This window comes from Pseudophryne corroboree, chromosome 9 (genome assembly GCF_028390025.1).
Source record: "Pseudophryne corroboree isolate aPseCor3 chromosome 9, aPseCor3.hap2, whole genome shotgun sequence".
Taxonomy (NCBI): Eukaryota; Metazoa; Chordata; class Amphibia; order Anura; family Myobatrachidae; genus Pseudophryne; species Pseudophryne corroboree.
The window spans coordinates 443,294,402-443,316,010 of record NC_086452.1 but is presented as its reverse complement, the minus strand read 5'-3'; the positions used below and the strand labels follow the sequence as shown (position 1 = coordinate 443,316,010).

At 49.4% G+C, this 21,609-nt stretch overlaps 1 protein-coding gene across 6 annotated transcripts in view; it reads left to right on the top strand.

Annotated features, from left to right (window-relative positions):
* Positions 1–21,609, top strand: part of LOC134958485 (rab GDP dissociation inhibitor alpha-like) — a 211,260-nt gene that overhangs the window by 154,562 nt on the left and 35,089 nt on the right. For 5 of the 6 annotated variants that reach the window (XM_063941140.1, XM_063941144.1, XM_063941139.1 and 2 more), the window contains one exon: positions 1,734–1,878. In XM_063941140.1, coding sequence (XP_063797210.1) covers positions 1,734–1,878 — 145 coding nt within the window. Of the gene's footprint in view, positions 1–1,733; positions 1,879–12,471; positions 12,540–21,609 lie in introns of those variants that run through there. The other variant, XM_063941142.1, reaches the window with a different exon arrangement.

Below are 21,609 nucleotides of genomic sequence, written 5' to 3'. Positions count from 1 at the left end.
CTTCCCATCCCAGCATGCAGCCTGGGCCTCTTAATTGCGCTTGGCCCCGATGCATTGCACCGGTTGCATTGGCACTAAATCCGCCACTGCTCAGGCTGACATTTGAGAATTGAAGCCACCACCAGTGGCGCCGGGTCCATGCCTGTACTTCCGCGAGCCGTGCCGTCCAAGCAGCAGCAGCACTGACTAAGTTGAGAGACCGCCCACCGCCACTGCTGAGACTCTCAGCAGCAGCGGTGGAGGGCGGTCTCTCACACTCAGTCAGTGCTGCTGCTGCTCGCACGGCCCGTGGAAGTACAGGCATGGACCCAGCGCCGCTGGCGGTGGCTTCAATTCTCAAATGTGTTGGACAGGTGTACGGGGGGCGATCGCCCTTTCCGCCCCCGTTTAAATCCGCCACTGAGTAGAAGCCGGCCAGCCGCGGTCAGTGTCACCGGCGGCGGCTGCTGCCAGGAATATCCACTGCTGGCTGTGTGTGCAGCCCGGGCCCTCCAATCTGTCAGAGTGGCCGGGCCCGGGACAACTGTACACAGGGCACCCTCTTGATGGCGGCCCTGGTTATGGACCCAGTAGTTGTGCCCCCTGTAGATTTGCTCCCAGTAGAAGTGCCCCCTGTAGCTGTGCCAGGAGTAGCTGTGCCCCCTGTACCTGTGCCCAGAGTAATTGTGCACCCTGGTTTGTGCCCTCTGTAGATTTGCCCCCTGTAGGTGTACCTGGAGTAGATTTGCCCCCAGTAGATTTGCCCCCAGTAGATTTGCCCCGAGTAGTTGTGCCCCCTGTAGATTTGCCCCCAGTAGTTGTGCCCAGAGTAGTTGTGCCCAGAGAAATTGTGCCCCCTGGTAGCGCCGCAAACACAAAAGAAAAAAAAAATACTCACCTGCCCCGTTCCTGCTTCCTGACTGCTGCTGGCCGCGTCTCCGCCCGTCCGAGCGTGTGACGCGTGAAGTCACACGCAAGTCACGGACCGGAGGGGAGGGAGAGATGTGATGCAGCTTGGGCTTCCAGCTGTCAGTGACTGACAGCTGCGGCTGCGAGCTGCTTGCGGGCAGGCGGAGGTTCTGGCGGAGTCGAGCTGCGGCGCCCTGTACTGTCTTGGGTGCCTGGAGCTCGAGCTCCACCGGAACCGCCCTCCCTACGCCCCTGGCTGCAGGGGTCTAATCACTAAACCTTGGACAAAGATAAAGTGGACGGAGATAAAGTACCAGCCAACCAGCTCCTAGCTGTCATATTTCAACCCAGCCTATAAGATGATAGTTAGGAGTTGATGGGCTGGTACGTTATCTCTGTCCACTTTATCTCCATCCAAGGCTTAGTAAATAGACGCCATAGTGTAATGGCGTATTTCCTCCAGCCTATCACCAGTGGCGAAGTATAAATTCATGCAGCTGCTGAGTTGTCTTATCTCAAACAGAAACGGACAGCCTGTCCCTTTAAACTTGCAGTGACACTTTTGTTGACTTGCAGATCAATCCCTTTTAAATATGAGGTTTGAGGCATCCACGCCTCGTGTGTCCCTCCATGTTATTCACTTTCCAGAACCTCAAAAACCAGCATTGTTTTTGCTAAAATAATCTTTCATGCCTTCTCTAGCACCAGGCATCCAGTCACTTCGCAGACGCCCACGTGGACCAGCCAGGGAAGACCAGCTTGGGCCCAGCCGAGTGTGACGGTGATTATATTATTAGTAGGGGTGATTATAACTGCAGTCTGTCGTCTTTCCTCCCCCTGCCCAGACATCTACGTGTGCATGGTCTCCTGTTCGCACTGTGTCGCATCGGATGGGAAATACATTGCTATAATTAGCACAACAGTCGAAACTGAGAATCCACAGACTGAGATCCAGCCGGCTCTAGAACTACTGGAACCTGTTGATCAGAAGTGAGTGGGATGGGGATAAGGAATAGGCCCCTTGTTAGCTTATTATTCTGGACACCAGAGTTTGCAAGGGGTTAATATTGCCACGTCCATTATTAATGTCTAATGAGTTCTAAAAAGCTTTTATCTGTGAATATTAGGAGCTGTGCTGTATGTATAAAAATATTAATGTTGCAGAGCGTTACCTACAGTAGCATATACACCAATGCTACTAACTTTGCTTGCAGAGGCTGGTGTCTCTGGAGTGTCATTGTTTGTGTCTTTGTCCCACAATCTCTTTCTGTCTTCAGACAATGTCCTGTTATCCACATGAATTAATCCATTTACACTTAGTTTGGGTGGCCATAGTTTCCCCTGTACTACAGATGGAGCCCTGCTCATCTATCCCTTTAATAGGATTAATTTGAGCCACTGCTGTCGGGTTTAATCCCCTGCTGTAATTACTTAATCCCCCGCTGTATTGTTCTCTCTGTATTGTATTGCAGCTGAGAACAATAGATGAAAGGCTTATGCTAATACACCTTGGTGCACCTAGGTGCAGCAGAGAAGGCTAGATCAGCGAGGCTCCATCTGTACATCTTTTATAATGCCATTGTGCCATTCACCGGCCAGTTACTGCCCACAGGGGAGTGACAGTCCCGACAGGCACGGTGTATAGTACCAGGGAGCACTGCAGGAAATTATGTATGTATTGATCTAGGGATCAGCATTGCCAGTGTGGTCTTGGCACTGAGTACCCTTTAAATATTCAATCCCCTCCCACGTACAATGGGCAGCAAGAAGGCTCTACTCTGGCCAGATACATGAGACTATACATTTGATTTTTATATCCAAGACATGTCTGTGGTTCCGTTAAACTGTTCAGAAGCCTATAACATGGTGGTTGAATATTCTGATTGAGAGTGGGTGCCATGCAGCAAATGGGAAGTGAGTTTTAAGTGAGAACATACAGGACAAGGCGAGCACAAAACATGCCCTAAAACGCAAAAGAGGGTTGGGTACAAAATCCTGGAAGTCTGTATCTCGATGGTCAGGTGCCCGCCATCAGCATCCCAATGGTCAAAGTCCTGATGGATTCTTGTAAGTGTTTTAATCCTTATCCCTAACCGTAATTGTCCCCTCCCGTAGCCTAACCCTAACTCCCCCTCCTGTGACCTAACCCTTACCCTCCCCTCCCGCATCCTAACCCTTACCCACCCCTCCCGCATCCTAACCCTATCCACCCCTCCTGCGACCTAACCCTTACCCACCCCTCCCGCATCCTAACCCTATCCACCCCTCCTGCGACCTAACCCTTACCCACCCCTCCCGCATTCTAACCCTAACCCCCCCTCCTGCGACCTAACCCTTACCCATCCCTCCCGCATCCTAACCCTATCCAACCCTCCTGTGACCTAACCCTTACCCACCCCTCCCGCATCCTAACCCTATCCACCCCTCCTGCGACCTAACCCTTACCGACCCCTCCCGCATCCTAACCCTATCCACCCCTCCTGCGACTTAACCCTTACCCACCCCTCCTGCATCCTAACCCTACCCACCCCTCCTGTGACCTATCCCTTACCCACTCCTCCCGCATTCTAACCCTATTCACCCCTCCTGTGACCCCCACCCCTCCTGCATGCTAACCCTACCCACCCCTCCTGTGACCTATCCCATATCCACTCCTCCCGCATCCTAACCCTATCCACCCCTCCTGCGACCTAACCCTTACCCACCCCTCCCGCAACCTAACTCTAACATCCCTCAACCCCCCCTTCCCACACACACCCAGACCCTATCCCTAATCCCTCCATTTATCTTCAGGATCCATCTGGATTCAGACTGCCAGTATTCCTGCATCCTCCTAGTCAAATTATCTTTTCTCTGACGTCCTAGTGGATGCTGGGACTCCGTCAGGACCATGGGGAATAGCGGCTCCGCAGGAGACAGGGCACAAAAGTAAAAGCTTTAGGATCAGGTGGTGTGCACTGGCTCCTCCCCCTATGACCCTCCTCCAAGCCTCAGTTAGGTTTTTGTGCCCGTCCGAGCAGGGTGCAATCTAGGTGGCTCTCATAAAGAGCTGCTTAGAGTAAAAGTTTTGATAGGTTTCTTATTTTAGTGAGTCCTGCTGGCAACAGGCTCACTGCAACGAGGGACCTAGGGGAGAAGAAGTGAACTCACCTGCGTGCAGGATGGATTTGCTACTTAGGCTACTGGACACTAGCTCCAGAGGGACGATCACAGGTACAGCCTGGATGGGTCACCGGAGCCGCGCCGCCGACCCCCTTGCAGATGCCGAAGTAAGAAGAGGTCCAGAAACCGGCGGCTGAAGGCTTTTCAGTCTTCATGAGGTAGCGCACAGCACTGCAGCTGTGCGCCATTGCTCTCAGCACACTTCACACCAACGGTCACTGAGGGTGCAGGGCGCTGGGGGGGGCGCCCTGGGCAGCAATGTTAATACCTTTTCTGGCTAAAAAGAATACATCACATATAGTCCCTGAGGCTATATGGATGTATTTCACCCCTGCCAGGTCTCAGAAAAACCGGGAGAAGAGCCCGCCGGAATAGGGGGCGGGGCCTATCTCCTCAGCACACAGCGCCATTTTCCCTCACAGAACTGCTGGAGGGAAGGCTCCCAGGCTCTCCCCTGCACTGCACTACAGAAACAGGGTTAAAACAGAGAGGGGGGGCACTTATTTGGCGATATGATTATATATTAAGATGCTATAAGGGAAAACACTTATATAAAGGTTGTCCCTGTATAATTATAGCGTTTTGGTGTGTGCTGGCAAACTCTCCCTCTGTCTCCCCAAAGGGCTAGTGGGGTCCTGTCCTCTATCAGAGCATTCCCTGTGTGTGTGCTGTGTGTCGGTACGTGTGTGTCGACATGTATGAGGACGATGTTGGTGAGGAGGCGGAGCAATTGCCTGTAATGGTGATGTCACTCTCTAGGGAGTCGACACCGGAATGGATGGCTTATTTAAGGAATTACGTGATAATGTCAACACGCTTCAAGGTCGGTTGACGAGATGAGACGGCCGGCAAACAAATTAGTACCTGTCCAGGCGTCTCAAACACCGTCAGGGGCTTTAAAACGCCCATTTACCTCAGTCGGTCGACATAGACACAGACACGGACACTGACTCCAGTGTCGACGGTGAAGAAACAAACGTATTTTCCTTTAGGGCCACACGTTACATGTTAAGGGCAATGAAGGAGGTGTTACATATTTCTGATACTACAAGTACCACAAAAAAGGGTATTATGTGGGTGTGAAAAAACTACATGTAGTTTTCCTGGAGCAGATAAATTAAATGAAGTGTGTGATGAGGCGTGGGTTTCCCCCGATAGAAAATTATTGGCGGTATACCCTTTTCCGCCAGAAGTTAGGGCGCGTTGGGAAACACCCCTTAGGGTGGATAAGGCGCTCACACGCTTATCAAAACAAGTGGCGTTACCGTCTCCAGATACGGCCGCCCTCAAGGAGCCAGCTGATAGGAGGCTGGAAAATATCCTAAAAAGTATATACACACATACTGGTGTTATACTGCGACCAGCTATCGCCTCAGCCTGGATGTGCAGCGCTGGGGTGGCTTGGTCGGATTCCCTGACTGAAAATATTGATACCCTTGACAGGGACAGTATTTTATTGACTATAGAGCACAGAGAGATATTTGCACTCTGGCATCAAGAGTAAGTGCGATGTCCATATCTGCCAGAAGATGTTTATGGACACGACAGTGGTCAGGTGATGCATATTCCAAACGGCACATGGAAGTATTGCCGTATAAAGGGGAGGAGTTATTTGGGGTCGGTCCATCGGACCTGGTGGCCACGGCAACAGCTGGAAAATCCACCTTTTTTACCCTAAGTCACATCTCAGCAGAAAAAGACACCGTCTTTTCAGCCTCAGTCCTTTCGTCCCCATAAGGGCAGGCGGGCAAAAGGCCAGTCATATCTGCCCAGGGATAGAGGAAAGGGAAGAAGACTGCAGCAGGCAGCCCATTCCCAGGAACAGAAGCCTTCCACCGCTTCTGCCAAGTCCTCAGCATGACGCTGGGGCCGTACAGGACCCCTGGATCCTACAAGTAGTATCCCAGGGGTAAAGATTGGAAATTCGAGACGTCTCCCCCTCGCAGGTTCCTGAAGTCTGCTTTACCAACGTCTCCCTCCGACAGGGAGGCAGTATTGGAAACAATTCCCAAGCTGTATTCCCAGCAGGTGATAATCAAAGTACTCCTCCTACAACAAGGAAAGGGATATTATTCCACACTATATTGTGGTACTGAAGCCAGACGGCTCGGTGAGACCTATTCTAAATCTGAAATATTTGAACACTTACATACAAAGGTTCAATTCAAGATGGAGTCACTCAGAGCAGTGATAGCGAACCAGGAAGAAGGGGACTATATGGTGTCCCGGGACATCAGGGATGCTTCCTCCATGTCCCAATTTGCCCTTCTCACTAAGGGTACCTCAGGTTCGTAGTACAGAACTGTCACTATCAGTTTCAGACGATGCCGGTTGGATTGTCCACGGCACCCCGGGTCTTTACCAAGGTAATGGCCGAAATGATGATTCTTCTTCAAAGAAAATGGACGATATCCTGATAAGGGCAAGGTCCAGAGAACAGTTGGAGGTCGGAGTAGCACTATCTCAAGTAGTTCTACGACAGCATGGGTGGATTCTAAATATTCCAAAACCGCAGCTGTTTCCGACGACAATTTGCTGTTCCTAGGGATGATTCTGGACACAGTCCAGAAAAGGGTGTTTCTCCCGGAGAAGAAAGCAAGGGAGTTATCCGAGCTAGTCAGGAACCTCCTAAAACCAGGAAAAGTGTCAGTGCATCATTGCACAAGGGTCCTGGGAAAAATGGTGGCTTCTTACGAAGCGATTCCATTCGACAGATTTCACGCAAGACTTTTCAGTGGGATCTGCTGGAAAAATGGTCCGGATCGCATCTTCAGATGCATCAGCGGATAACCCTGTCTCCAAGGACAAGGGTGTTTCTTCTGCGGTGGCTGCAGAGTGCTCATCTACTAAAGGGCCGCAGATTCGGCATTCAGGACTGGGTCCTGGTGACCACGGATGCCAGCCAGAGAGACTGGGGAGCAGTCACACAGGGAAAAAATTTCCAGGGAGTGTGATCAAGTCTGGAGACTTCTCTCCACATAAAACAATGCTCTAAGCTTAGCAAGACCTCTGCTTCAAGGTCAGCCGGTATTGATCCAGTGGGACAACACCACGGCAGTCGCCCACGTAAACAGACAGGGCGGCACAAGAAGCAAGAGGGAAATGGCAGAAACTGCAAAGATTCTTCGCTGGGCGGAAAATCATGGGATAGCACTGTCAGCAGTGTTCATTCCGGGAGTGGACAACTGGGAAGCAGATTTCCTCAGCAGGCACGACCTCCACCCGGGAGAGTGGGGACTTCATCGGGAAGTCTTCCACATGATTGTAAACCGTTGGGAAAGACCAAAGGTGGACATGATGGCGTCCCGCCTGAACACAAGAGACCCTCAGGCAATAGCTGTGGACGTTCTGGTAACACAGTGGGTGTACCAGTCGGTGTATGTGTTCCCTCCTCTGCTTATCATACCCAAGGTACTGAGAATTATAAGACGTAGAGGAGTAAGAACTATACTCGTGGCTCCGGATTGGCCAAGAAGGACTTGGTACCCGGAACTTCAAGAAATGCTCACAGAGGACTCATGGCCTCTGCCGCTAAGAAGGGACTTGCTTCAGCAAGTATTATGTCTGTTCCAAGACTTACCGCGGCTGCGTTTGACGGCATGGCGGTGGAACGCCGGATCCTAAGGGAAAAAGGCATTCCGGAAGAGGTCATTCCTACCCTGGTTAAAGCCAGGAAGGAGGTGACCGCACAACATTATCACCACATGTGGCGAAAATATGTTGCGTGGTGTGAGGCCAGGAAGGCCCCACGAAGAAATTTCAACTCGGTCGATTCCTGCATTTCCTGCAAACAGGAGTGTCTATGGGCCTCAAATTGGGGTCCATTAAGGTTCAAATTTCGGCCCTGTCAATTTTCTTCCAAAAAGAATTGGCTTCACTTCCTTAAGTCCAGAAGTTTGTCAAGGGAGTACTGCATATACAACCCCCTTTTGTGCCTCCAGTGGCACTGTGGGATCTCAACGTAGTTCTGGGATTCCTCAAATCACATTTTAAACCGCTCAAATCTGTGGATTTGAAATATCTCACATGAAAAGTGACCATGCGGTTGGCCCTGGCCTCGGCCAGGCGAGTGTCAGAATTGGTGGCTTTGTTTCACAAAAGCCCATATCGGATTGTCCATTCGGACAGGGCAGAGCTGCGGACTCGTCCCCAGTTTCTCCCTAAGGTGGTGTCAGCGTTTCACCTGAACCAGTTTATTGTGGTACCTGCGGCTATTAGGGACTTGGAGGACTCCAAGTTGCTAGATGTTGTCAGGGCCCTGAAAATATAGGTTTCCAGGACGGCTGGAGTCAGGAAAACTGACTTGCTGTTATCCTGTATGCACCCAACAAACTGGGTGCTCTTGCTTCTAAGCAGACGATTGCTAGTTGGATGTGTAGTACAATTCAGCTTGCACATTCTGTGGCAGGCCTGCCACAGCCAAAATATGTAAATGCCCATTTCACAAGGAAGGTGGGCTCATCTTGGGCGGCTGCCCGAGGGGTCTCGGCTTTACAACTTTGCCGAGCTGCTACTTGGTCAGGAGCAAACACGTTTGCAAAATTCTACAAATTTGATACCCTGGCTGAGGAGGACCTGGAGTTCTCTCATTCGGTGCTGCAGAGTCATCCGCACTCTCCCGCCCGTTTGGGAGCTTTGGTATAATCCCCATGGTCCTGACGGAGTCCCAGCATCCACTAGGACGTCAGAGAAAATAAGAATTTACTTACCGATAATTCTATTTCTCGTAGTCCGTAGTGGATGCTGGGCGCCCATCCCAAGTGCGGATTGTCTGCAATACTTGTACATAGTTATTGTTACAAAAATCGGGTTATTATTGTTGTGAGCCATCTTTTCAGAGGCTCCGCTGTTATCATGCTGTTAACTGGGTTCAGATCACAGGTTGTACAGTGTGATTGGTGTGGCTGGTATGAGTCTTACCCGGGATTCAAAATCCTTCCTTATTGTGTACGCTCGTCCGGGCACAGTATCCTAACTGAGGCTTGGAGGAGGGTCATAGGGGGAGGAGCCAGTGCACACCACCTGATCCTAAAGCTTTTACTTTTGTGCCCTGTCTCCTGCGGAGCCGCTATTCCCCATGGTCCTGACGGAGTCCCAGCGTCCACTACGGACTACGAGAAATAGAATTATCGGTAAGTAAATTCTTATTTTTTTTTCCCATTTGATTTGTTGTTACTTGGTCAAAAGTATAGAAAAACAATGAGCCATAATAATGAATGCCACTTAAAATCCCAAGTAAATGGAAATTCATATTGCTATGTTCAATACTATGCACACAGGTTAAAAATAGTGTCCTAGTTTCCTTTTGCAGGATGCGGACAATGAGATTCCGATGGTCAGAAACCCAACGGATCCCGTAGACAGGCCTGGAGACATGGGGGGGGGGGCAAGGGTCAAAGGGGACACCTGTACCGGGCCCCAAGGATACACCACTTAGTGCCCGGCAGGGATGTGAGTCGTCTTGTTCAATGAGCGTGAGAAGGTGTGCAGGGAAGAGTGACGTGTGGTGCAACCTATAGGGCAGTGAGCTGTAGGCGGTGTGGGCACGGCCTCCGAGTAACAGGAGCCTCTCACACACAGTGACGGTGCGGAGCAAGTGTCCGCCCGCTCTTCCAGTTCCAGCTGTGTTGCAGGGAGCCACGAAACATGGCAGCAGCTCAGCTGGCCGGGATTCCCGTGCCCTGCACCGGCCTCTTCTGGTGGGGTATGAGAGGCAACATTGTGCCTGTTGTTGGGTCTGGGTAATGGGGAGTACAGCACAGGTAAGTCTCTCCTCAGGGGGACCTGGGAATGCAGCATGGAGTCATTGGGGAGAGACAGACAGTGGGGGGTGTGGGAGGAAGGAGAGAGGGAGACAGACTGCGGTGTTTTGGGGAAGGAAGGAGAGATATACATATTTGTGTGTGTGTGTGTGTGTGTGTGTGTGTGTGTGTATATATATATATATATATATATATATATATATATATAGAAAAATTCCAAGAATAACCACCAGAGGGATTAGACCCAGAGAAACCAGCACACCACTTGAATGCAAAAAGTGTTTTACTGTTCACAAAAGGAACACAAAGTTTTAAAAGAGTAGCAAGCATTTGGCACACATGATGATAGCAGCATATAAATAAATCAATGAATACTCAACATTCCAACAGCTGTTTCGACTATCTTCTTCATGGGAATGAGTAAAGTGCCATAGTGCTGAACACTGCCCACCGCAGTGTCGATTTTCAAAGTGACGTGTGTGTGTGTGTGTGTGTGTGTGTGTGTGTGTGTGTATATATATATATATGTATACTGTACTAATATGGTTTTATATATTGTGTCCAACATGCTCTACATCACGGAGAAAGCATTCTGGATAATTAATCCCATACCTATACGTATATAAACTACTACCAGCATTGGTGTCACCCATGATTATCCGTGGCACATGGTCTGCAAAGTGGAGATTACACCATCGTCATTGGCAGGCATTAGCGCAGATTAGGAATGCCCCTCTCTTCCTAAGAGTTAACCCTTTTATTACCCGGAGGACCAGCAAACAAGCTCATGGGTGTAAAGCTGTAAAAGTAAAGGGTTTCTTTCTCTCTCTGTTGCAACTGGTGAACGGCAAATTTCCTAGAACCTCAGCGGAATGCAGGAAATACAGTCGTGATGAGTCAGAATTCCTGGTGTGAGCTGATGCTAAATTCTGGCATTGATATTGTGTAACCTTCACAGTGTGGCAGGAGGGGGTGATACATCAAAGACGACCCACAGAGCCCATCCCTGCCCAGAATGACTCCATGTTATCACAAGCTGGGAAGTAGGGCGAAGGCACAATCATGGTTACATTATGTCCTTTCCCACTAGTATCATACATTTACAGGTAGTGTCAGTGTCATTAAGACTTATTTATTAGTACGGTGAATGGGGCAGAATCCATTAAGTGCAAGGTTCTGTAGGAGCCTAGCGGCATGGGTTATGGTGCTAAGATATTGCTTATTTTTACTGGCAATGCAAAGAAAAGGGATGTGTCTCATCTGTCATTGTAATACAGTATATGAAGAGGACGATGTAGAGTTGGACGGAAGCATATTATCTGTGCTGTATATTGGTGGTCATTCCGAGTTGATCACTCGCTAGCAGTTTTTAGCAGCCGTGCAAACGCTATGCTGCCGCCCTCTGGGAGTGTATTTTAGCTTAGCAGAAGTGCGAACGAAAGGATCGCAGAGCGGCTACAAAATATGTTTGTGCAGTTTCAGAGTAGCTTCAGACCTACTCGGCGCTTGAGATCACTTCAGACTATTCAGTTCCTGTTTTGACGTCACAAACACGCCCTGCGTTCGCCCAGCCACGCCTGCGTTTTTCCTGCCACGCCTGCGTTTTTCCGAACACTCCCTGAAAACGGTCAGTTGACACCCAGAAACGCCCACTTCATGTCAATCACTCTGCGGCCAGCAGTGCGACTGAAATGCTTCGCTAGACCCTGTGCAAAACTACATAGTTCGTTGTGCTCGTACGACGCACATGCGCACTGCGCCGCATACGCATGCACAGAACTGCCGTTTTTTAGCCTGATCGCTGCGCTGTGAACAAATGCAGCTAGCGATCAACTCGGAATGACCCCCATTGTACTGTGTATACGCACAAACATTTATATGCATTGGATGCATTTTGTGCTTACACCTCGAGGATGCAAGCAGTGCAGACTGCAGCAAAGACCAGTCAGGAGGTGTGCTACTTACTGGTGCGCAGACCATTATTCCAAATACCCACTGATGTGTGTGACAGTCAGCAGCCACTTCTGATTGGCTGAGCTCTGTAGGCTGCTTTTTATCTATGAATAACAGTGGCCAGTCACACACAGACCGTCTTGTGTTTATGACTAGTAAAGGGACCCGGTATATGCCAGTCTGCCTCTAGTTACGTCAAGCCCCTGGCTCTACCCCACCCTGTGCTCTGTTGAGTCCTGCCCCCAGGGCCATCTTGACCAGTGACGTGCGGTGAGGTGAGGCAGAGTCTTTCCCGTCATAGTATACGCCAGAGTTTTGACTATATAAAGTATATGGGAAATACAAAGAATATATTAGAAATATCTTCTTTGTATTATTCTAATCATTTTTCTAGTCAAAACTCTGGAGTAAAAAGTCTATGGCCTATCTGTGCCCAGTGCCAGATTAAGGTCCACATGGGCCTGGAGCTGAAATTAATGAAGGGCCTATTGTGTGCCGCAGGAAGTGTGATCAGCATGGCGGGGGGGGGGGGTGTATTAATTTGGGTGCGACCAGTGTTGTGTGTGGTCTGCGCAGGGGGTGTGGCTAGTGCCGCGAAGGGCCTTCAGTTATCTCAAACTCCCTCTCCTCTAGCTTACATGAAGCATAGACCACCTTTTATATTATTGATCATTGCATATTTATTAATCATTTTTTCTTTATTTAGAGTTCTTTGACAGAAACATATCGGAAAATTGCGTATTTTGCGATATCCAGCTTTTAAAAGTAGAAGGTACAGAACATGAAAACATAAGAAATACTAAAGAAATATTAAATAACTAATATGTGACCTGCACTTCCCTTGTGTAAATCCGTGCGGCCGAATGTGCCAAGACTAAGACGCCCACTGTTAGTGTCTGTACACACTGTTTTACTGCTTGGTGCTACTTTAGACACCATTATTGGTCGTATCATGGAAACTTGCATAAGCCCTTGGGTAAGGGCAGATTTTCCATCTGAGTGTGGTCTCAAATGTGAATGATGAAGCGCCTGTGTACTCCAGCATTTTGGCATCATGTACGCAACACGCTCATGAGACGGACCAAGGGCCTAATTCAGACCTGATCGCACCTCTGTGAATTTGCAGAGATTTGCGATCGAAGAGTCACCGCCCAGAGTGAAAATCCGCCCAGGGCAAGTCTGCGTACACCATGCGAAAAGTTTTGCAAATGCCGGTCAGTTGCAAATCCGTTCACTCACCACTGAATGATTTTTCCAGTCTGTGTGTAGCCCAGGACCTACAGTACTCCTACAGGCTGATCAGGCCGGAGCTGACGTCACACAACCACCCTGAAAATGCTTGGGAACGCCTGCATTTTTCCAGACACTCCCAGAAAACTGGCAGTTATCACCCCCAAACGTCAGCTTTCTGTCAATCAGCCTGTGTTCGCCTAGCGATAAAAAAAAGTGCAAGATTTTTTCGCAGTTTGGCCTTGCACCGTATTACAATCTGTACGGCCACTGTGCGATTTCACACAACAGTGATCAGGTGTGAATTAGGCCCAGTGTTTGCACACATTAATAGTCACCTCCCAGTCACTGCCTAGGAAAGCCTAGCACATTTATTTCTGATACTCTGCATCTCAGTCACACCTCTGTCAGTGACCAAAATACTGCAGTAACACTGAAACGCTGGTTACTGTCTACAGTTGTTGTGGTAATTATTCTCCATAGAGGGGGTCATTCCGAGTTGTTCGCTCGTTATTTTTTTCTCGCAACGGAGCGATTAGTCGCTAATGTGCATGCGCAATGTCCGCAGTGCGACTGCGCCAAGTAAATTTGCTATGCAGTTAGGTATTTTACTCACGGCATTACAAGGTTTCTCTATCGTCCTAGTGGATGCTGGGGTTCCTGAAAGGACCATGGGGAATAGCGGCTCCGCAGGAGACAGGGCACAAAAAGTAAAGCTTTCCGATCAGGTGGTGTGCACTGGCTCCTCCCCCTATGACCCTCCTCCAAGCCTCAGTTAGATTTTTGTGCCCGGCCGAGAAGGGTGCAATCTAGGTGGCTCTCCTAAAGAGCTGCTTAGAAAAGTTTAGCTTAGGTTTTTTATTTTACAGTGAGTCCTGCTGGCAACAGGATCACTGCAACGAGGGACTTAGGGGAGAAGAAGTGAACTCACCTGCGTGCAGGATGGATTGGCTTCTTGGCTACTGGACATCAGCTCCAGAGGGACGATCACAGGTACAGCCTGGATGGTCACCGGAGCCTCGCCGCCGGCCCCCTTGCAGATGCTGAAACAAGAAGAGGTCCAGAATCGGCGGCAGAAGACTCCTCAGTCTTCTAAAGGTAGCGCACAGCACTGCAGCTGTGCGCCATTTTCCTCTCAGCACACTTCACACGGCAGTCACTGAGGGTGCAGGGCGCTGGGAGGGGAGCGCCCTGGGAGGCAAATGAAAACCTATTTGGCTAAAAAATACCTCACATATAGCCTCCGGGGGCTATATGGAGATATTTAACCCCTGCCAGAATCCACTAAAGAGCGGGAGACGAGCCCGCCGGAAAAGGGGCGGGGCCTATCTCCTCAGCACACAGCGCCATTTTCCTTACACAGCTCCGCTGGTCAGGACGGCTCCCAGGTCTCTCCCCTGCACTGCATTACAGAAACAGGGTAAAACAAGAGAGGGGGGGCAAAATAGTGGCAAAAATTATATTATAAAAGCAGCTATACAGGGAGCACTTATTATAAGGCTATCCCTGTCATATATAGCGCTTTGGTGTGTGCTGGCAGACTCTCCCTCTGTCTCCCCAAAGGGCTAGTGGGGTCCTGTCTTCGTTAAGAGCATTCCCTGTGTGTCTGCTGTGTGTCGGTACGTGTGTGTCGACATGTATGAGGACGATATTGGTGTGGAGGCGGAGCAATTGCCAAATATGGGGATGTCACCTCCTAGGGGGTCGACACCAGAATGGATGCCTTTATTTATGGAATTACGGGATAGTGTCAACACGCTAAAGCAGTCGTTTGACGACATGAGACGGTCGGACAATCAATTAGTGCCTGTCCAGACGCCTCAAACACCGTCAGGGGCTGTAAAACGCCCTTTGCCTCAGTCGGTCGACACAGACCCAGACACAGGCACTGATTCCAGTGGCGACGGTGACGAATCAACCGTATTTTCCAGTAGGGCCACACGTTATATGATTTTGGCAATGAAGGAGGCGTTACATTTAGCTGATACTACAGGTACCACTAAACAGGGTATTATGTGGGGTGTGAAAAAACTACCTATAGTTTTTCCTGAATCAGAAGAACTAAATGATGTGTGTGATGAAGCGTGGGTTGCCCCCGATAAAAAGATGCTAATTTCAAAGAAGTTATTGGCTTTATACCCTTTCCCGCCAGAGGTTAGGGCGCGCTGGGAAACACCTCCTAGGGTGGACAAGGCGCTCACACGCTTATCTAAACAAGTGGCGTTACCCTCTCCTGAGACGGCCGCACTTAAAGATCCAGCAGATAGGAGGATGGAAAATATCCAAAAAAGTATATACACACATACAGGTGTTATACTACGACCAGCTATAGCGACAGCCTGGATGTGCAGTGCTGGAGTAGCTTGGTCAGAGTCCCTGATTGAAAATATTGATACCCTGGATAGGGACAATGTTTTACTGTCTTTAGAGCAAATAAAGGATGCATTTCTTTATATGCGTGATGCACAGAGGGATATCTGCACACTGGCATCACGGGTAAATGCTATGTCCATTTCGGCCAGAAGAAGTTTATGGACGCGACAGTGGTCAGGCGATGCGGACTCAAAACGGCATATGGAAGTTTTGCCGTATAAAGGGGAGGAGTTATTTGGAGTCGGTCTATCAGATTTGGTGGCCACGGCTACAGCCGGGAAATCCACCTTTTTACCTCAAGTTACTCCCCAACAGAAAAAGACACCGATTTTTCAACCGCAGCCCTTTCGTTCCTTTAAAAACAAGAGAGCAAAGGGATATTCATATCTGCCACGAGGCAGAGGAAGGGGGAAGAGACAGCAACAGGCAGCTCCTTCCCAGGAACAGAAGCCTTCCACCGCTTCTACAAAAGCCTCAGCATGACGCTGGGGCTTCTCAAGCGGACTCGGGGGCGGTGGGCGGTCGTCTCAAGAATTTCAGCGCGCAGTGGGCTCACTCGCAGGTAGATCCCTGGATCCTGCAGATAATATCTCAGGGATACAGGTTGGAACTAGAGACAGATCCACCTCGCCGTTTCCTGAAGTCTGCTTTTACCAACGTCCCCCTCCGAAAGGGAGACGGTCTTGGAAGCCATTCACAAGCTGTACTCTCAGCAGGTGATAGTCAAGGTACCTCTTCTACAACAAGGAAAGGGGTATTATTCCACTCTATTTGTGGTACCGAAGCCGGATGGCTCGGTAAGACCTATTCTAAATCTGAAGTCCTTGAACCTGTACATAAAGAAGTTCAAGTTCAAGATGGAGTCACTCAGAGCAGTGATAGCGAACCTGGAAGAAGGGGACTTTATGGTATCCTTGGACATCAAGGATGCGTACCTCCACGTTCCAATTTACCCCTCACACCAGGGGTACCTCAGGTTCGTCGTACAAAACTGTCACTATCAGTTTCAGACGCTGCCGTTCGGATTGTCCACGGCACCTCGGGTCTTTACAAAGGTAATGGCCGAGATGATGATTCTTCTTCGAAGAAAAGGCGTATTAATTATCCCATACTTGGACGATCTCCTGATAAGGGCAAGGTCCAGAGAACAGCTAGAGATGGGATTAGCACTGTCTCAAGAAGTGCTAAAAAAGCACGGGTGGATTCTGAATATTCCAAAATCCCAGTTAATGCCAACAACTCGTCTGCTGTTCCTAGGGATGATTCTGGACACGGTTCAGAAAAAGGTTTTTCTTCCGGAGGAAAAAGCCAAGGAGTTATCCGAGCTTGTCAGGAACCTCCTAAAACCAGGAAAGGTGTCTGTACATCAATGCACAAGAGTCCTGGGAAAAATGGTGGCTTCTTACGAAGCAATTCCATTCGGCAGATTCCACGCAAGAATTTTCCAGAGGGATCTGTTGGACAAATGGTCAGGGTCGCATCTTCAGATGCACCAGCGGATAATCCTGTCTCCAAGGACAAGGGTATCTCTTCTGTGGTGGTTGCAGAGTGCTCATCTATTGGAGGGCCGCAGATTCGGCATACAGGATTGGATCCTGGTGACCACGGACGCCAGCCTGAGGGGCTGGGGAGCAGTCACACAAGGAAGAAACTTCCAGGGAGTGTGGACGAGCCTGGAAACGTCTCTTCACATAAACATTCTGGAACTAAGAGCAATCTACAATGCTCTAAGCCAGGCAGAACCTCTGCTTCAGGGAAAACCGGTGTTGATCCAGTCGGACAACATCACGGCAGTCGCCCATGTGAACAGACAGGGCGGCACAAGAAGCAGGAGTGCAATGGCAGAAGCTGCAAGGATTCTTCGCTGGGCAGAGAATCATGTGATAGCACTGTCAGCAGTGTTTATCCCGGGAGTGGACAACTGGGAAGCAGACTTCCTCAGCAGACACGACCTTCACCCGGGAGAGTGGGGACTTCATCCAGAAGTGTTCCACATGCTGGTAACCCGTTGGGAAAGACCAATGGTGGACATGATGGCGTCTCGCCTCAACAAAAAACTGGACAGGTATTGCGCCAGGTCAAGAGATCCGCAGGCAATAGCTGTGGACGCGCTGGTAACGCCTTGGGTGTACCAGTCGGTGTATGTGTTTCCTCCTCTGCCTCTCATACCAAAAGTATTGAGAATTATACGGCAAAGAGGCGTAAGAACGATACTAGTGGTTCCGGATTGGCCAAGAAGGACTTGGTACCCGGAACTTCAAGAGATGATCACGGAAGATCCGTGGCCTCTACCTCTAAGGAGGGACTTGCTTCAGCAGGGTCCCTGTCTGTTTCAAGACTTACCGCGGCTGCGTTTGACGGCATGGCGGTTGAACGCCGGATCCTAAAGGAAAAAGGCATGCCGGAAGAAGTCATTCCTACTTTGATTAAAGCAAGGAAGGAAGTAACCGTGCAACATTATCACCGCATTTGGCGAAAATATGTTGCGTGGTGCGAGGATCGGAGTGCTCCGACGGAGGAATTTCAACTGGGTCGATTCCTACATTTCCTGCAATCAGGATTGTCTATGGGTCTCAAATTGGGATCTATTAAGGTTCAAATTTCGGCCCTGTCGATTTTCTTCCAGAAAGAATTGGCTTCAGTCCCTGAAGTCCAGACTTTTGTTAAGGGAGTGCTGCATATACAGCCTCCTGTGGTGCCTCCAGTGGCACCGTGGGATCTCAATGTGGTTTTGGACTTTCTAAAATCTCATTGGTTTGAGCCACTAAAAAATGTGGATTTGAAATATCTCACATGGAAAGTGACCATGCTACTAGCCCTGGCTTCGGCCAGGAGAGTGTCAGAACTGGCAGCTTTATCTTACAAAAGCCCATATCTGATTTTCCATTCGGACAGGGCGGAACTGCGGACTCGTCCGCATTTTCTCCCTAAGGTGGTGTCAGCATTTCATCTGAACCAGCCTATTGTAGTGCCTGCGGCTACAAGTGACTTGGAGGACTCCAAGTTACTGGACGTTGTCAGAGCATTGAAAATATATATTGCAAGGACAGCTGGAGTCAGAAAATCTGACTCGTTGTTTATATTGTATGCACCCAACAAGATGGGTGCTCCTGCGTCTAAGCAGACGATTGCTCGTTGGATCTGTAGCACAATCCAACTTGCACACTCTGTGGCAGGCCTGCCACAGCCTAAATCTGTAAAGGCCCACTCCACAAGGAAGGTGGGCTCATCTTGGGCGGCTGCCCGAGGGGTCTCGGCATTACAACTTTGCCGAGCAGCTACGTGGTCAGGGGAGAACACGTTTGTAAAATTTTACAAATTTGATACTCTGGCTAAGGAGGACCTGGAGTTCTCTCATTCGGTGCTGCAGAGTCATCCGCACTCTCCCGCCCGTTTGGGAGCTTTGGTATAATCCCCATGGTCCTTTCAGGAACCCCAGCATCCACTAGGACGATAGAGAAAATAAGAATTTACTTACCGATAATTCTATTTCTCGGAGTCCGTAGTGGATGCTGGGCGCCCATCCCAAGTGCGGATTATCTGCAATAATTGTACATAGTTATTGTTAACTAATTCGGGTTATTGTTGTAGGGAGCCATCTTTCAGAGGCTCCTCTGTTATCATACTGTTAACTGGGTTTAGATCACAAGTTGTACGGTGTGATTGGTGTGGCTGGTATGAGTCTTACCCGGGATTCAAAATTCCTCCCTTATTGTGTACGCTCGTCCGGGCACAGTACCTAACTGAGGCTTGGAGGAGGGTCATAGGGGGAGGAGCCAGTGCACACCACCTGATCGGAAAGCTTTACTATTTGTGCCCTGTCTCCTGCGGAGCCGCTATTCCCCATGGTCCTTTCAGGAACCCCAGCATCCACTACGGACTCCGAGAAATAGAATTATCGGTAAGTAAATTCTTATTTTTTTCTTCGTTCTGGTGATCGTAATGTGATTGACAGGAAGTGGGTGTTTCTGGGCGGAAACTGGCCGTTTTATGGGTGTGTGTGAAAAAACGCTACCGTTTCTGGGAAAAACGCGGGAGTGGCTGGAGAAACGGAGGAGTGTCTGGGCGAACGCTGGGTGTGTTTGTGACGTCAAACCAGGAACGAAACTGACTGAACTGATCGCAGATGCCGAGTAAGTCTGGAGCTACTCAGAAACTGCTAAGAAGTGTCTATCCGCAAATCTGCTAATCTTTCGTTCGCAATTTTGATAAGCTAAGATACACTCCCAGTAGGCGGCGGCTTAGCGTGTGCAAAGCTGCTAAAAGCAGCTTGTGAGCGAACTCGGAATGACCCCCAGAGTGCCGCCGCTGGAGAGATGTTTGTATTACTGGTCCATTACTATATGCACCAGGTTGGAGGGCACCTACTTTTTTTTTGTTATTGACATTTTTGCAAAGTGCTGCTTGCTTCGTATCTATAGCAATACAATACATAAACTAGCACTAATAAATACACATTGGAGGGAATGCAAGCATCATTGCGGGGATGTAGAAGTTGCCGGAGCTATTCAGTTGACTGCATTGCATCTGGCATTTAACCCAGGAGACGCACCTCCCTGCGACTGATTCAATAAACTATATCTCCTGGAGTAAGTACTGGGCACGATGCTATTACCGCATGCAGTAACATCGCAGCTAACCTTAAGGCAATATTTAATGCAGATTTCTGCTCGCACCCTCAGGAGGGGTGTAGTATGTTTTGCCGGCGTCCGGGTTCCCGGCGCCCGGCATACCTACGCTGGGATCCCGACTGCCGGCATGCCGACAGCGGGGTGAGTGCAAATGAGCCCCTTGCGGGTGAGCACGGTGGCACACTACACTCACCGCGGTAACCACGCTATTTGTTCTCCTTCCAGGGGGGTCGTGGACCTCCAAGAGGGAGAACAGTTATCGGTATGCCGGATGTCGGGATTCCGGCGGTGGTATACTGGGCGCCGGGATTCCAACAGCCGGCATACTGAATACCACCCATCAGGAGGGTGTGAACAGAAATCTGCTAGTAGCGGGTTTACCGTGAAAGAGATTGAATAGCTCCAGGCACTTAACCCAGGAGCTACATCCCAACGATGTTAATTGAATCCCTCCCATTGTGTTCTGTTGCTACCTTAAACATATAATGCACTTCAGAAGTACCAAAAAAATACAATAAGACAACTGTATTGCACACACACATCATCACATCTGCCATCCCTGCTACCAATCTTCCGCCATCATCTCTTCGGACAGCAGTTCCCGCTGATCCGCAGCATATTACAGATGATTCCAGGCTGCTGTCCCTGGGGGTCATTCCGAGTTGTTCGCTCTGTATTTTTTTCTCGCAACGGAGCGATTAGTCGCTAATGCGCATGCGCAATGTCCGCAGTGCGACTGCGCCAAGTAAATTTGCTATGCAGTTAGGAATTTTACTCACGGCATTACGAGGTTTTTTCTTCGTTCTGGTGATCGTAATGTGATTGACAGGAAGTGGGTGTTTCTGGGCGGAAACTGGCCGTTTTATGGGTGTGTGCGAAAAAACGCTGCCGTTTCTGGGAAAAACGCGGGAGTGGCTGGAGAAACGGAGGAGTGTCTGGACGAACGCTGGGTGTGTTTGTGACGTCAAACCAGGAACGACAAGCACTGAACTGATCGCAGATGCCGAGTAAGTCTGGAGCTACTCAGAAACTGCTAAGAGGTGTGTGGTCGCAATTTAGAGAATCTTTCGTTCGCAATTTTAAGAAGCTAAGATTCACTCCCAGTGGGCAGCGGCTTAGCGTGTGTAAAGCTGCTAAAAGCAGCTTGCGTGCGAACAACTCGGAATGACCCCCCCAGTCTCTTCCCTGAATCTTTCAACCTGACGTAGCTGGAGCCATTACCTTCATCACCCCAGTCATGTCCCTTCTGCCAATAGCATCAACTATTTGGGATCAGGGGAATATTGGTGTCTCCAGCCTTATGCGTGGGTACCTGACCTCTTGCTCCAGTGTCCTACTGTATCTCCCCATATGCAAATATACACCCCTCCTGTATATACACATAACTCCCAATATACATATATATATATATATATACATACCCCTGCTGTACATTCACATACTCCCCCCATTTGCATAAATCCCTCTGTACTGTATATACACATTCCTCCTAATATACACCCCTCACATATATACACTAGTCCCTCCCCAGTATACATATCCTATACATGCACATACCCCCACTGTGCAGTACATATATACACATACCATGTATATACACATAAACCCAA